Here is a 15,253-nt window from a genome sequence, read left to right as displayed (position 1 = left end):
CGTTGCAAATAATATGTAACGGAGGTAGTATAAAAGCCTTATTTATTCCCTCTCATTTCAATGTAATTTGTTTGATGTTTAGAAATTATTTTAGTTAACATATACAATGTAGATGAATTTTATTCTGATGTCTTTCTTCAACACTTCAAATCTGTAGTTACCAAGCAATATTGTAAAAAAAATTTGTAAGTTTGTAACTATAACAATAGCTAGTCATAACTTCATGAAATAATACTAAGAAAATTTAGCGAAGAAACTCCAAGAATAAATTTTACAAAATGTGAAGAAAAATGTAACAAAAGGTAAAGAACACATCACATGTAAGAAAAAGGTACAAGTAAGCCTGCAATAAACTAAACACATCAAGCAGCCTCGAAGATTTTACAATAGATCTCTTGGGTTCAGTTCTTTGTCGCAGCATTGCTTTGTCACGCCCCTTCTGTTTCTAGCTACAGCTTTTACCAAGTCTTCTCTAGCTGAATATGTTTATTTGCCCTGGTTACGTTCTTGTTTTTCCCCATATGTGCAATGCTCTGACGTTATTTTCATCGTCTTAGGCTAGAAGCTAACAGCAAATCAACCAGTAAGTATTCGGTATCACAAGACCTAAAGCGGTGTATAGTGAAGTGAGAAAATAGCACAAAATAAGCTATATATTTTAAACTTAAAAAAATAAAGGAAGCATAACAAAGATTTGACGTATGAATTTCCTCCCCTACATTCAGTTCAGTAAGTTTCTTGCTGCGAGATTACTAATTCACTTTCTAGTTTCCAACAAGCATATTGACAAAGATAATACCATCAAGTAGCTAAGTTCCCACAGCTGACAGGGAATGGGAAAATAACCTAAACTTGGGTATGATCTAATAAGTCTAATAAAATTCTCCATGAGAAAATGCAAGTTGCTGCATTCATGTCTCAAATTAATGAAAATCTTCTATCTTAGAATCATACAAATAATTAAAAATTTAAACACAAAATGAAAATTAAGAACTGATGAGGAAAGTTTCTGGTGAACATATATCAACAAGAAGAAATTGGAGCATATAAAATAGGCAATTAAAGAATCAACTTAAGTTCAAGACACCATCAATATTGAAGAGAGCTACAAGGGAGGCATAACCAATAATTAGTAAAGCAAGAGGTACCAATTATGTACTTGTTTGCAAGTAAATGTTTCGACCAGTGAGGACAGACTCCACTGCTTAGGCACACCACCAAGCTTAAGGATAAATGATGAATGATGCACAGAAGTTTTTTAGCCTCAAAAATATTCTTTTTCTCTCCAAACAAGAAAATAATATCATTTGCATATACATAACCCAGCAATGTGGCAGTCCTGGCAGAATAATCTTAAGACTGAGAAACAGTTACTTTATACAATATAAAAACTAACCTTCTCGGTAGCGAGACATCCCGTCCTTGCAAAATCAAAAACTTCAAACTCTTCAAATATTCTGCAGATGAAGCCACAAATAGCAACATTTAGAGGAGCATTGACACAATAACTTTAGAAAGCCATGTACTACTTTCAATTACTACACAATGCAAACATTGAAGCAAGAATTCCATCTTGTCTTTTATCACCCGAAAAAGGGAAAGAAAATCAGCTTGTCCCCTCAACATTGCCCTAATAGATACATGAATTGCGAAAGTAATAATAAACAATGACAGAGACAACTTAAGAACAATTTCTCATGCATACTTTTTGACCTCTTCCTCTGACATGTCTGTAAAGAAAAGACCGGTCTCTCCACGCAAAAAATGCAAAAACAGGAAGCAAACAAAGAAGAAATGAAACAAGATCAAAAGCTGACCAAGAAATGTAATTGACAAATAATAAGCAGATCATTACCTTTGAAATTTTATGAAGACCAGATTTAAACTCATCAGAAGCAGAACGACCTAAAGCAATCTGCATGACTTTGTTCGATCTAAGAAAGAATCTGAAATTGCGAATGGCAGAAATTGATCACTAAGTCATAACCAACACATAGAACAACCAGCAAGATGCATGACTATTAGAAGTAATATTGCTTCATATGATTCTCGATGAAATAAAATTTAGAAACCTAGCTACACGCTGTAATACAAAAAATCCCACAAGTTTGCTGTCATTATGTCGTTTATGTACAAAATTTTCAAATTTATATTACTCAAAGAACCACCTAAATTACAGTGATTGACCCAAAAATGGTGTGTTATATTCTCCAATTCTGATTTAGGACAATGAAATCCCATCTCTTAATTTAAAGTATTTTCCTTAACACCCTTCTGTCTAGCCTCAATTACTATGACCCAGATAACAAATCAATAATCCTACAATTTCAGAATCTAACTTCAAAGATTAACACATACTAATTAAAAGAAAGGGAAAAAAATGACAAAAATCAAAAAGATTATTTGACATGAAATTGGGGAATGTAGGTAACAAACAGTTTCTTCATTATCTTAAACAGCCCAGAAACTGAAAGCAAATTAGAGAACTGGTATGAGTAAATAAATCAATAACTAACTCACTAATTCAGTAAATTAACTCACTAATTCACCAAATAACCACATGGTACTTTGTAAAAAAGCCAGCAAGCCTAATCAATACTTTATCTAAAGTGACAGTGGCTACAAGCTGCTTCATGACAAATCAACCATAGCAATCAGGTGCACCATCATATAGCTTAATATGAGACATTTGGGAAGAAGAGAATGACCACCCAATTTCAAAAACCAAATATTCAAGTCAATTAATATAGATATATATTCATCAAACTTCACGAAAATCTCTTTTATGTCCATTAAATACCTATTCAAAACCACTAAATCGATGAGCTCCAATGGACACTAAGAACTGAGCCTCAAATGAGTCATAATTAATCCTAGGATCATTTTCAAATGTGTTAGTTTCAATTATACAAGAAATCATAGAAAATTTTCAAAAAATAGTTGAGTCGGACACTTGAACACGTACCTGTGTCGGCCATGGGTACCCTAGTCCGAGTAACATAGGCAATATTAACCAACAAATATTTTTAAATTAGAAACACAATTACAAAGACAAATAAATTACTACTGAGATGATTCCCAGGCTTGATAAATTAAAATTATGCCGAGTAATTAGGAGATTAAGTCACTAATTTGTTTGGTAAAATTTTTACAAATAATAATATAAAATTGAGCACCCTTCTAACCTTCATTGCAAATTTGCAATGGTAATACCTGATATCTTGAGAACCCTTAAATTGACACACGAATGAAAGAACAGAGAGCCTAGTGATCGATAGTCTCTGGCAATCACTCTCATTTCATAGTCCAACATAATACTACAATGAAAAGACATAGGAAAAACACAAATTTGATTTTTTTTTTGCAAGTAGTCACTGATAATCACCATATCCCTCTAATATCAGTGTAATGTAAAACTACAATTATTTCAAGGTTTGTGAGAAAAGCTACAAAAAATGTGAGGAAAGCTACCTGATCTAACGTTTTTGTGAGCTTTAATCTATTTTAAGCAGCCACTATTCCTCATTTAATATATAAAGAAGTTGCATGACAAGCTCAGATGTTATGAGCTCCTATCTTTCCTGCATATTACAGACAGAGATAGAATAGTTAACCAATAAGTTTAGGAAAACAAAAGAAGTGTCAAGCTGTCAAAAATAAAAAGGAGGGAAAAGATTTTCAATTTTCATGGTGACAAATCCTTATTCAGCAGAATTCACTGAAGGAAATGCAAACATCTATCAATCCTTGTCTTTAGGGACTACATCTCATTGTGATAGCAGAAAGATGCCACAAAAGTAGTAAGCATACAACTAAAAGACTGAATTCACAAATACTTTAATAAATAACTTTTTAAATTCAGGAGTAACTTATATAAGTATGAACCAGAATAATTAACTGAGATTGAAGAAAGATTACAACATACCCCCTTTTCCTAAACTTTGCTTCTACCACCAACGACTTGTAGCGATTAGAAAACCATATTTTTCATAGCATATGATATAAATGCTCAGATTATAGTTATGAAAACATGAAATTTTCTTGCTGAGTAAAACTCGTGCTTAGGGCTTGACAGGACAGATTTCTCATTGTATGCATTAAGTAGCTCTTTTTTACGACTCTACTACATTCAGAGTCTCAAACTGAGATCTTCTTCATTCGCTAGACGTCCCAAGATCATAAGTCTTTATCTAATAGATGTTGTTGTCTCTGCTGAAAAGCCTTTGACTTTCTCAGTCTCATCCTCTATCAATCTTTGATTTAGGAAATAAAATGTACAGTTTATTAGTACATGCGAATTAACTACCTCAAAGCAAAGAATGACAGCAATTGAAATCAACTACTCATAAGAGCCATAACCAATGTTTATCTACTTATTCTTTTTAAATTTTATCCAAATTCTAATTGAGAAGGAAAGTAAAGCTCACTTCTAAAGAAAAAAAATCCAGAAATAAGCCGCTGCAAGCTATCATCAAAGGAAAAAGTGAATGGTTAAAGCGCCCAACTCATAATTGGCGAATTCGTAGGCCTACTCGAGAAGCTGATTCAGTAGCAACTGACTAATATACTCCGGAATAAACTATAAAATTTTCTTCTACAGATCAGTTACAATTAATCAAAGTTCATTTAGAATCATTAGACAAAAGAACAAATATATTGTACGAGTAAAATCAATCTTCAGGACCATAGATACCAGTTGGGTGACTGCAAGAATTCAAGATCTTGCAAAACAATAATTTACTTATTCCAGAATTAAAATCGCAACATAACACTACAAAATCACAATAATTACATTAATCCAAAACAAGAATAACATCTCAACCAAAAATTAAAAAGAAAGGGAAAAAATAAAAAGAGAGAAATTAGAAGGAAAATAATCAATTTTTTAGACTTATAGAAAAATAAATCAAAATCAAAGGGAGATGTCCGAAAACAATCAATGAAGGAAACTAAGAATTGTAAGCAAAGATGAAATTGGTAACAATCACTTTATAAGGCCAAAATCAAATCAAATCAAATTGAGATGTCCGAAATAAAATTCATCAATGAGATGACCAAAATCAAATTCTTCAAACAGAGAAATTTGTCCGAAATCAAATTGTCACCACAGTGATCATTTGTAAGCAAAAGCAATTAATAAAAAGGCCAAAAAGAACTTGTTGTCGTACCTCCATCTTCTCGATCTCCTCCAGAGAGCCAACATGAGTGTTTGATCGACAGGAAATAGTGGAGCTCATCTAAATGCTTTCATCCTCGACTTCTGCGGTTCGAAAACATCCATTTGCGCTCCGTTCATCCATATTCGCATGTCACCGGCAGCAATTGCTGCATCATAATCACATATACTTTCTCCTAAATTCTGAAAATCAGTTGTTTTCCTCTAAATTCAAACAAAAAAAGCGATACAATTCAAGTTCAGATGAGAGAGAGTGAATCAAAAGGAGAGGAGATATTAGATGATTGAATCAAAAAGGGAAAAGCAAAATAAGAGGATGAGAGGAAAACCGGGAAATCCAAAACACCAGAGAACTTAATTGCAGGGCCGAAACTGGAAATTCTCTGTTCCTAAGGTACAGTACCCCCCGAGTACTGTTCATAAGCAACAGTAGTTTTGTTGCTCATATTTATAGAAAAAGGGGTAAAGATTAGCATTAATAATTTAATTTTAAATTTTAACCAGAAATCAATATTAGTTTTTAATAATTGAAACAAAAAAACCGACGCTGACCTCATTGCTTTTTTTTTTTTTTTTTTTTTGAGAAAACCTCATTGCTTCTTCATCCTTGACTTGATTAACAGACACCATCTTCAAGACAATTGTAAATAAATAAATTATTGATCTCCAAAAACCCAAAGAGGAGGCGAAATAGAACCCATCAACAAAACAGCCCATCAAGAATAAAAAGCCCACAATAACAGCCCAACAGAACCCAATAGATTGTTAAAAAGTTTTGCATTGATAAGCGTGAAACATGTCAAGTAGGAAAGAATAGAGGAAATAATGAAATATTAGTTTAATACTATATTTTGGTTTTGGAATGGGTCGAGGGGTTTGCTGCTGAATCAAAGTGCAAGCCCAATAATTAACAAAAAACTCCCTTTTATGCCTACTCGTATTTGTTTGTCTCATACTCTCATACTCCATACTTCGTATTTTATTTAGGGAAATCCAGAGTTTGATCTCAATCGCACCAAGCCCAAATCTAAAGCTGTTCAGTATTGTTTTTATTTATTTATTTATTTATTTGACTAATTTGGTTTACGGTTTGGTTTATAGAAATTTAAAACAACAATTTTGCAGTTTGGTTAGGTTTCTTGAAAATTGAAACCAAACCAATGCACGCAAATCGCAATCTGCAATAAACCGTTTTATACATAACTTTTTTTTTTTAATATTCATTTTGAAAAATTATTAATCTAATTGATGTATATGCGATTTATTTAACTAACATGTTGATTTTTTTCAAGTCATTTTAAGTTGTCTAGTTTACAATTAACATTTTTTACATTAAAAAAATAAATAATTTTACAACAATAAAGTAAAGGAATGTAAAACCACAAACCAAACTGCACCACCGCACCAAATCGTTTTAATGCAGTTTAATTTAGTTCGGTTAGACATAAATTACGGTTCAGTTTGGTTTGAAAAATAATGTTATTCCATATTTGTATGCTTTGGCTTGGTTATGCCCTAATTTTGACCACATTCCCCCCTAATTTGATCTAAAATCATTCTTTAATAATTTTCCTGTATTCCGTATCATATTTTGTTTCACCCTGAATATTTTAATAAGTGTGTCATTTTAGTTTTTAATAAGTGGTGAAGTCTCCTGTACTGTCAAAAAAAAAAGTTAAAGTCGTAAATAAATCAACAATTTTGTTCAATCAACATTACAATCTTGAAATAAATCTATAATTATGGACCCATATATAACAAAAGTTGGTTATATATTTATATTTTTCTCATTTGATATTTGTTTACCAACTAAGAAGATAAACTTATATTGAATTTTCTCGTATTTATATACTAAGTTTGTCGACATTTTTATTATCAATAGGTAAATGTAATTGTATTGTTATATAAAATTTTACGTAGTATATGGATTAGTCCTATGCATATATGTTAAAAGTGTGATGAACCCAACTAATGAAGCTCTGATTCTATTTATAAGAGTTTAATAAGAGTTGAGATGTTTGGAAAGCTTAAATTGCTTGACTTTCTCTCAATTCTAGCGTTTCTAGTGGATTTATTTTCAATGTCATTATAAAGTGTTTAGTGCTTCATATATAATAACCTTTAATGTATCTATTAAGAGAGAAGTTATTGCATGTGCAAGTAGAAATCCACGGTGAGATGAATATAAGTTAACAAACAATTACTTATAAAATTAAGGTACTACCTCCGTTTCATATTATTTGCAACGATTTGACATAAAATAGAGAGGAAAAATGTCTAATCGTTGTAAATATATGAAACAGAGGTAGTATATTTTATTGAAAATTTCATGTAAGTTTATGAATTAGACTCACACAATAATTTTTGTTTGAGTAAAGAGAAAGTATTGTTGTGAGTCATGATCCTTGTGAGCCGGATCTAAGTTAGCTTAAAGTCTAAAACCTAAGACCTTTGAAACAATTAACACACTCTATTCCCAAAGTAAGCGCATCATCGCTGAAGCAAATCAAAGCCATTATAATGTTAACTATTACCTTAAAATTATACTTAAGCTATAAAACTTTTTGTGGTTGGCGCCTTGGCCCCACTACAGATCCGACAATCTAATATATATATATATATATATATATATATATATATATATATATATATATATATATAAATAAAGTAGCATTTTTCGGGAGCATTTGGCGCGCCACATAAGAAAAGGTATTATTTTGTCCAATGAAAAATTAGATTAATAATTTATTTTAGAATTAAAAAATTTACTCGGCACTTAAGCAAAAGTGACGAATAATTTTTAAGAATTTTGACAGATACGTAAAAACAACGATTAGAGAATAATTAAAATTTAAATTATTTTAAAAAACCAATAATTATCTTCTCTTAAAAATAAAAAAATAAAAAAAACAAAAAAAATTTATAATTATCTATATGGATGCAAATATTTTATCGCAAATATTTTTAATCTTTTCCTAGCAAATATTATAAAACTAAATCTCATATGACTAATTTTCCATAATTTTTAATAGTTAAACGATTATAAATGAGACTAACATTCTAAACAGAACGGGTATATTAAATCAACGCATAGGCAAAAGACTAAGACGAATAAAACTAAATCTCATACGACTAATTTCCCATAATTTTTAATAGTTAAACAATTATAAATGAGACTACCATTTTAAATAGAACGAGTATATTAAGGACGTGTTCGGCGTTAGCTTTTGAGTAGCTTTTAGTGGTTTGACCAAGTCAAATCACTACTTAACAAAAAAATGTGAGTGTTTGGCAAAGTAGTGGTTAGGGTAGTTTTTAGTGGTGGAGGTAGCTTTTGTGAAAAGTTAGAAAAATTAGCTTTTGAAATTAGAGGTAGCTTTTCAAGTAGCTGTTGAAAATTTAATCTATAGTTTTAAAAATAAAATATTGATTTTTATATGTAACATCTAGTCAACCACTACTTTACCGAACACTCATATCTAAATTATTTATCTTCACAACTAACATCTTGTTGACATAACAGCTACCTCCACAGCTACAGCTATCTTCACTGCTATATTTTGCCGAACACGCCCTAAATAAACACATAGCCAAAAGACTTATTCTGATCAATAAAGAAACTAGATTTGTCATTTATTTTATGAATTAAAAATTTAAATTGTCACATAAGCAAAATTAGTGAATAAGGTTTGAGATTTTTAAATTCAAGCGTCACATAAAATTAATAAAACAACAAAAGATAACTTTAGTGTTAAAATTAAAAATTTATCTTACGATATTAGAAATTTATCCATATATTTAATGAATGATCTTCATAAATATACAAAATTTTAAATAAAATAAAATAATTTATTAGAAACGTGCATCGCACGGACTTACATCTAGTACATGTAATTATTGGTAGAGCAGAGCTCTGAAAATAAAAGGGTAGATTCAGATGGTCATTGAGACATTTACTAATAAGCAATAACTTGGTTAAATTAGTACCATTGGTAGATGAGATAAGAGTATATTAAACTTATTTAAGCCGTATATATTTGATTTAGATTATGCTAGTATGAAATGTTTTCATGAATGTAGTTAAAAGGGTGCAATTAAAAGTCTTGTCTTTAATAATTCAATGAAGGATATATAGCTGTCATTAGCTAGGTTGAAATCATGAATATATGCTACACAAACATATATAGTTGCGGTGCTATCACAATTACATTAATGATAGATCGATCCACCCATTAGTTGCATTGCACTTGCACATACAACTTGACAGCCTCCCACGATAATGAAAGTGATGCCAAGATGATATATATGATCTGTCGTTCAAATAATACTAGCTAGCTACATTTAGTTGAATTTTATAGCTAGCAATTTCATTAGTGATGTATTTAATGCTTGCTAGAAGTGATTTGTGTATGGGGAAATATTTAATATGGAAAACAGGCCGATAACATATAAAAGACTAATATCTATTTCGGGTACAGATTCCGGTAACTATCAGATATGTCAACACTTATGCAAAAGGCAGACATATCGGTTTGTCAGCGATTGGCACGTGGCAACAGCAATTTGACACTTGGCGTGAAATAGTTTGCATGTCATGCAGCCACCTGTCATTGGGTTTAAATAATCAAGCTTAATCCCATAATCAAGGTAGCATTTATTACTCTCTCTCTCTCTCTCTCTCTCTCTCTCTTACTCTCTCTCTCTCTTCTTATCTTCTCATCTTCTTAAACACTTTCTGACTTTGTCATCGGAGTGGTTATCCCCGGATCCACCCCGGGGTTAGCTAATCTCTGCTCTTTGTGTAGGTTCTCATCTGGACGATAGGAGCTTAACGAGTTTTAGGCTCGGGCTTTTGAATCTCAGAATTGGGTTATCGGATCCTGACATGAACAATTTGTTATATCTTAACATACATTATATTAGTGTACATTAATGTATATAATAATATGTAAAATGTCAGTGGCTTAATGCATTCACAATACCAGTCATAAATTGATGATAAGAAAAAAAATATATCATAGGATCGAGAAAATGAAGAAAATAATTATAGTGCGTGTTTGGTACTAGATATGAGACATTACACTTGTAAGATTGTGGCATTATTGCACCTATATGCTATGATTGCTATCTACCTCTGAAAATTTAGGTATGAATTCATTAATGTATAACCTAATAATTGGAAATAAGTTCATTTGGCTGGAATTCTAGAATATGAGCAAATCAATTCAAGTATTTGACAAATTAATTAATTTGGACCAAATCCATGTTATTATTATGCACAAATTAATAAAACACAAATGATTCACTTTACAATTTTAAATACAATATCAAAATTTTAATTCAATTTGATCTTATTACTTCAATGTCGTGATTGTGAAAATATATGTTGTTTTCTATTGTCAAAGCCCTCGGAGGTGTTCATAGTATGCGCTGTATAATTTGTTATGCGTTGTATAATTTGTTGTTCTTCACCGTGCCATAATTTCTCCACTGGTGGTGAGCCTCATAAAAATAATGCTTTGAAATTTCACTCACCTTTCTTCTCATAAATTTGTTTTGTTGTATGTATATATGATAAATAATTTCTCTCTTAACTTTCTACATTTTTTTTTACAATAGCAAATTAAGTACAAAACAAACAAAAGACCTATCCATAATCAGATAGGGAGAGCCTACAACGCCTAGCCATGTCATTTTCCCTCCTCACTTGATCCCTTTGAACTTTTAGGACTGTGCACCTTGTGAAGGTTTCGCCCACTTCCCTAATTTCTTTTAACATCCAAGTTATTGTGATGTCCTTACCTTGCCTATCCTGTAGATTGCTTAGAAGAGAGGTCGAGTTTGAGAGAATAAGAACCCCTTGTTTGCCTTTGGCCCGAGCCCATTTTAATGCTTCGATGCACTCCCATGCTTCGCTGTGCAAAGCTGAAGAAGCTACCCCATGTTTCCCATACTCTTCACTCATACCTAACACCGCCCAACCTACCCCTGCCCTTCCTGTCTTTTTATCCCATGACCCATCCACTTCTACGATAAAATTGTCATATCCATCCCCTTCCTTCCCCAAGTGCACATGATTGAAACCAGGTGGCAACATGGGACCTTCCCTGCTATCCCCTTCTCCATCTTCATACTCGTCCTTTTTAGTGTAAATCCCATGATCATCCATGGATTTACTGATGAACTCCCTTACCAGACTCGCTGTCCCAGTTGCCCCATTAAAACTTCTGGCATTCTTGGCTTTCCACAATCCCCATAGTGTGGCGATAAAATGTACCCCCCCGAGCTCCCTGTATACCATCCTTGCTATAGAAAAGCAGGATATGATGTTGAATCCAACTCCTCAGAGAGTTGAACCCAGTAGAGTCAGAGCAAATTGCCAGGGAGCCATTCTCCCAGACTTTCTTTGCTAGAGTGCATAACCTAAAGAGATGTTGACTGTCTTCCAACTCCAACCCACAGTGGCCACACTTTGCATCTAAATGTATTCCCCTGTTAGCTAGATTAAGATTAACTGCGACCCCATATTGAAAAAGCCTCCACAAGAACAATTTCCATTTGGGTTGGATATTCATCCTCCAGATGACCTTTACCAACTCTTGCTCGTTGTTATCAATGTGCGGTCTTCCTAACTCCTGTGCCCTAGAGCAGATGTAGTATCCTGTCTTAACCGTCTATCTGCCTGACGGGTGGAATTTCCAGTATAGGAAGTCATCTTCCTGTGAATGGGAGATTTCCATAGCCAGAATTGACCTTGCACTATTCCAATCAAAGCACTCCCTAACCTTCCCTGCTTTCCACTGCGAGGATTCCCTGTCGATAAAATCACTGACCTTCCATCCTAAGGCGGCCCCTAAAGTTTGGTTTGAATTAACTAGAGGGGTATCACCATTAACCCAAGGCATGCTGATGGCCTTGATATTCTTCCCGTTGCCAACTTTCCACACAAAACCTTCCCTAAAAGTTTCTGTTACCTTTTGAAGGTTAGCCCTTCCCATCGAGGGGTTTCCAACCCTAACATAAGGCCTTGCCATATTGCAGATCCCCCCAGCCTGGAAACCATTATACACTCTAGAGAGAAGAAGTTGCGGGTTGAGCTGCATCCTAGACACTTGCTTGAAGAGAAGGGCATTGTTTAGGTTTGAAGCTCCTCTAATTCCTAAACCTCCCATGCTCTTAGGGAGCTGAATAGTCGCCTTGTTAACCCAATGCATCCCCTCATTCCCATTATTTGACCACCAAAATCTCGTGATCAGGGAGTCGATTCTGTTTGCTATACTCTGTGGCAACTTTAAACATTTCATAACATGAGCCGAGATGCTTACCAGGACAGTGTTGATAAGAATAAGTTTTGAAGCTTGGGAGAGGCGCAGGGTAGCCCAAGACATGATTTTCTCAGTTACCTTATCCACTAGGAATTGAAAGGAGAGGCTCCTTTTTCCTTGTATATCGATCGGGGCACCAAGGTGTGTACCCATATTGGTCGTTTCCGTCATACCCATAATCCTTTTAAAGAATAATTTTGTGTTATCCTCCACCCCTGGGGAAAATTTCACAAAGGACTTCTGGACATTAAGTTGTTGCCCTGACGCCTTACCAAACCTGTGAAGGATGTCCCCTATACATAGACAGGAGTCCTCCGTTGCTTTGAAAAAGAGCATTGCATCGTCTGCAAAGAACAGGTGGGAGATAGATGGTGCTCTCCTCGAAACTTTCAACCCTTTAAATTGTTTGATATCTTCTCCCAAGGTCAGCATCCTAGAAAGGATATCCATACAGAAAATGAAGAGATACGGGGATAGTGGGTCTCCTTGCCTTAGACCACATTTGGGAGCAAATGTTCCGAGGTCTTCCTGTTGATGACTGTCTTATAACTTACTGTTGAGATGCATTGAGAGATCATCCTAATCCAGTGGCTCGAAAAAACATAAGCCTGTAGCACTTTTAAGAGGAAGACCCAATCTACCCTGTCGTATGCCTTTGACATGTCAATCTTGACCGCAGTGGAATTAGAGCCCTTTCTCGAATTTATAAGGTGCAGGAGTTCATGACTCAAGAGGATGTTATCCTCCATATACCTGCCTGGTATAAATGCATGTTGATTCTCTGAGATAAGGTTTGGCAGAACCTTCTTTAGCTTATTGACAAGGCACTTTGAGATGCATTTGTAGACCGTATTGCATAAACTTATCGGCCTGAACTGATTGGCAAGTTCTGACACCTTAACCTTCGGTATCAAAACCAATAGGGATTGGTTCCACTCCTTAAGCATGTGACCTGATTTCAAGAACTGATGAACACTGTCCAACACTAGCTGTCCTACCTCCTTCCAATAGACCTGAAAGAAATCTGCTGTGAAACCATCCGGGCCCGGGGACTTGGATTTATGAATGCTGATCATTGACTTTTTGATTTCATGGTCTGTGAAATCCACGTCCAGCCATCCTTTATCCTCTACTGTCAAACCCGCGATATCCAGTTGCCTTATCAAAAGATCTACCTTTTCCTCATGATTATCATCCATGGCCGGGTTGTAGATATCCTTGATTGACTTCAGGATTACATCTTCCACCTCTCTTTGCCCTTCAACCCAAGTATCATTCCCATTTCTTAACGTCAATATTTCATTGTTTGATTGCCTTTGTTTAACTTTCCTGTACATCAAAGAAGTAAGGCAGTCACCAAACCTGACCCAATTGGCTTTCATCCTCTATTTCCAAAATCGAAACACAGTTGGCTTTCTAGAATAAGCCTGTTGATGTGTTGGATGTAATCATCCCCTTTCTGAACTGTGTTGATGTTCACACCCCTTCCATGAAGGTCTTTAGAGAGTTACCTCCAGTTTATGCCCCAACTTTTCTTGTTACTCAAACACCAGTTTTGGAGCTTTGTCCTTACCAAGTTTAGCTTTCGCGAAAGTTGAAACATGTGAGACCCACTAAACTTAGTCTTCCAAGTTGCTTCCACTATGGTCTTAACCTCTGGGAAGTTGAGACACCAACTCTCAATTTGGTATTGTAACACCCCCAAATTACTCACTAATATTTACAATAGTAATCCAACTTTAGGGAGTAACATGGGAGTATTACTGCCACGTGATTACGTAAGGCTTAACAGAGTTTTGCAGCGGAAAATAGTACTTATCTTTCATTAATAATAATAGTAATAATAATAGTAATAATAATAGTTTGATACACTTTCAAAGTAGCTACACCACTAATACTATGTATACTAAATTAAACTAGATGATCACCGCCCATCATTCCCAATGCAGCATATAGTTCACGTTGTCCGATCGCCATCACCTATCTACTTATCAAAATGATAAGTAAGGCCAAGCCAAAACAAAACAAATACGTATTAGCCAAAATGCTAAGTACATACAAATGCTAGACATGTAAAATCAATTTAATTAATTAAACATGCTTTCGAAGAGATTTAACTTTAATAAATCATAATTTATCCAAACCATTACTGAATAGAAATTCATGTATAAAAACTTGTCAAAAGAACCAAATTCCGAAATAACCAACTTTCTAAAGATTTTTCCGAATAGGATGGATCAGTCCATATTTTCATAAATCATTTTCCCATCTAAGTGTGCACACCCCCCAAGCTAGTAACTCCTTTACATAGTGCTATCAAGGGGAAAGACTAGGTCATAAAAAGTCCATAGTCTTCAACTTACTTCGTGTAGTGGGAGTTAAAAATCCAAAGATCCAAGGAATAAATCCTGATAAATAAAATTTCCAATATCCCATACTCGGGATAAATTAAAACAATAAAACTTCCTTCTTTAATATCAATACAAGTTTATAATCAACTATATAAAATATTTTAACTTTTGAGATTTAAACGATTAAAACATGCTTCACTGAAATATATTTCTTAATTATTTAAACATGGTTCGAAATCACTTAACATGTAAAACATGTTGCATATAAAAGCCACTTTCTAAAAGATCTAGCCACATGTACGTACCTCGACCTTTGCACACAATTACGGAGCTCCTAATTTCGAACCTAAAATTCCTCCTATAACAAACCAATAATCCTAATCAAATACTTTTCAACCTAT

General features: G+C 33.9%; 1 protein-coding gene across 12 annotated transcripts; it reads right to left on the bottom strand.

The window, feature by feature from the left end:
• Positions 1 to 207: 207 nt before the first annotated feature.
• LOC110695710 (mRNA turnover protein 4 homolog) lies at positions 208 to 6,373 on the bottom strand. Of its 12 annotated transcripts, none has more exons than XR_002506179.1 (6): positions 5,169 to 6,109; positions 2,966 to 3,581; positions 2,801 to 2,873; positions 1,856 to 1,946; positions 1,397 to 1,457; positions 208 to 565 (listed from the first exon to the last, which is right to left on the bottom strand). XR_002506179.1 is itself a non-coding variant. In XM_021872936.1 (6 exons), exons 2-6 carry the CDS (start codon positions 5,201 to 5,203, stop codon positions 554 to 556), a joined length of 258 nt encoding a protein of 85 aa, XP_021728628.1. In that variant the 5' UTR covers positions 5,204 to 5,380; positions 5,506 to 5,971; the 3' UTR covers positions 208 to 553. The 12 variants fall into 12 exon arrangements, 3 of the variants coding, with proteins under 3 accessions (XP_021728628.1, XP_021728629.1, XP_021728627.1); XM_021872936.1 differs by lacking the exons at positions 2,801 to 2,873; positions 2,966 to 3,581 and adding an exon at positions 1,706 to 1,764 and having other exon boundaries at positions 5,169 to 5,380; positions 5,506 to 5,971; XR_002506178.1 differs by adding an exon at positions 3,926 to 4,253 and having other exon boundaries at positions 1,856 to 3,581; positions 5,169 to 6,373.
• Between the last annotated feature and the right edge of the window lie 8,880 nt (positions 6,374 to 15,253).

Source organism: Chenopodium quinoa, unplaced genomic scaffold, assembly GCF_001683475.1.
Source record: "Chenopodium quinoa cultivar QQ74 unplaced genomic scaffold, ASM168347v1, whole genome shotgun sequence".
Taxonomy (NCBI): Eukaryota; Viridiplantae; Streptophyta; class Magnoliopsida; order Caryophyllales; family Amaranthaceae; genus Chenopodium; species Chenopodium quinoa.
This window is presented reverse-complemented; position numbering and strand designations above follow the sequence as displayed.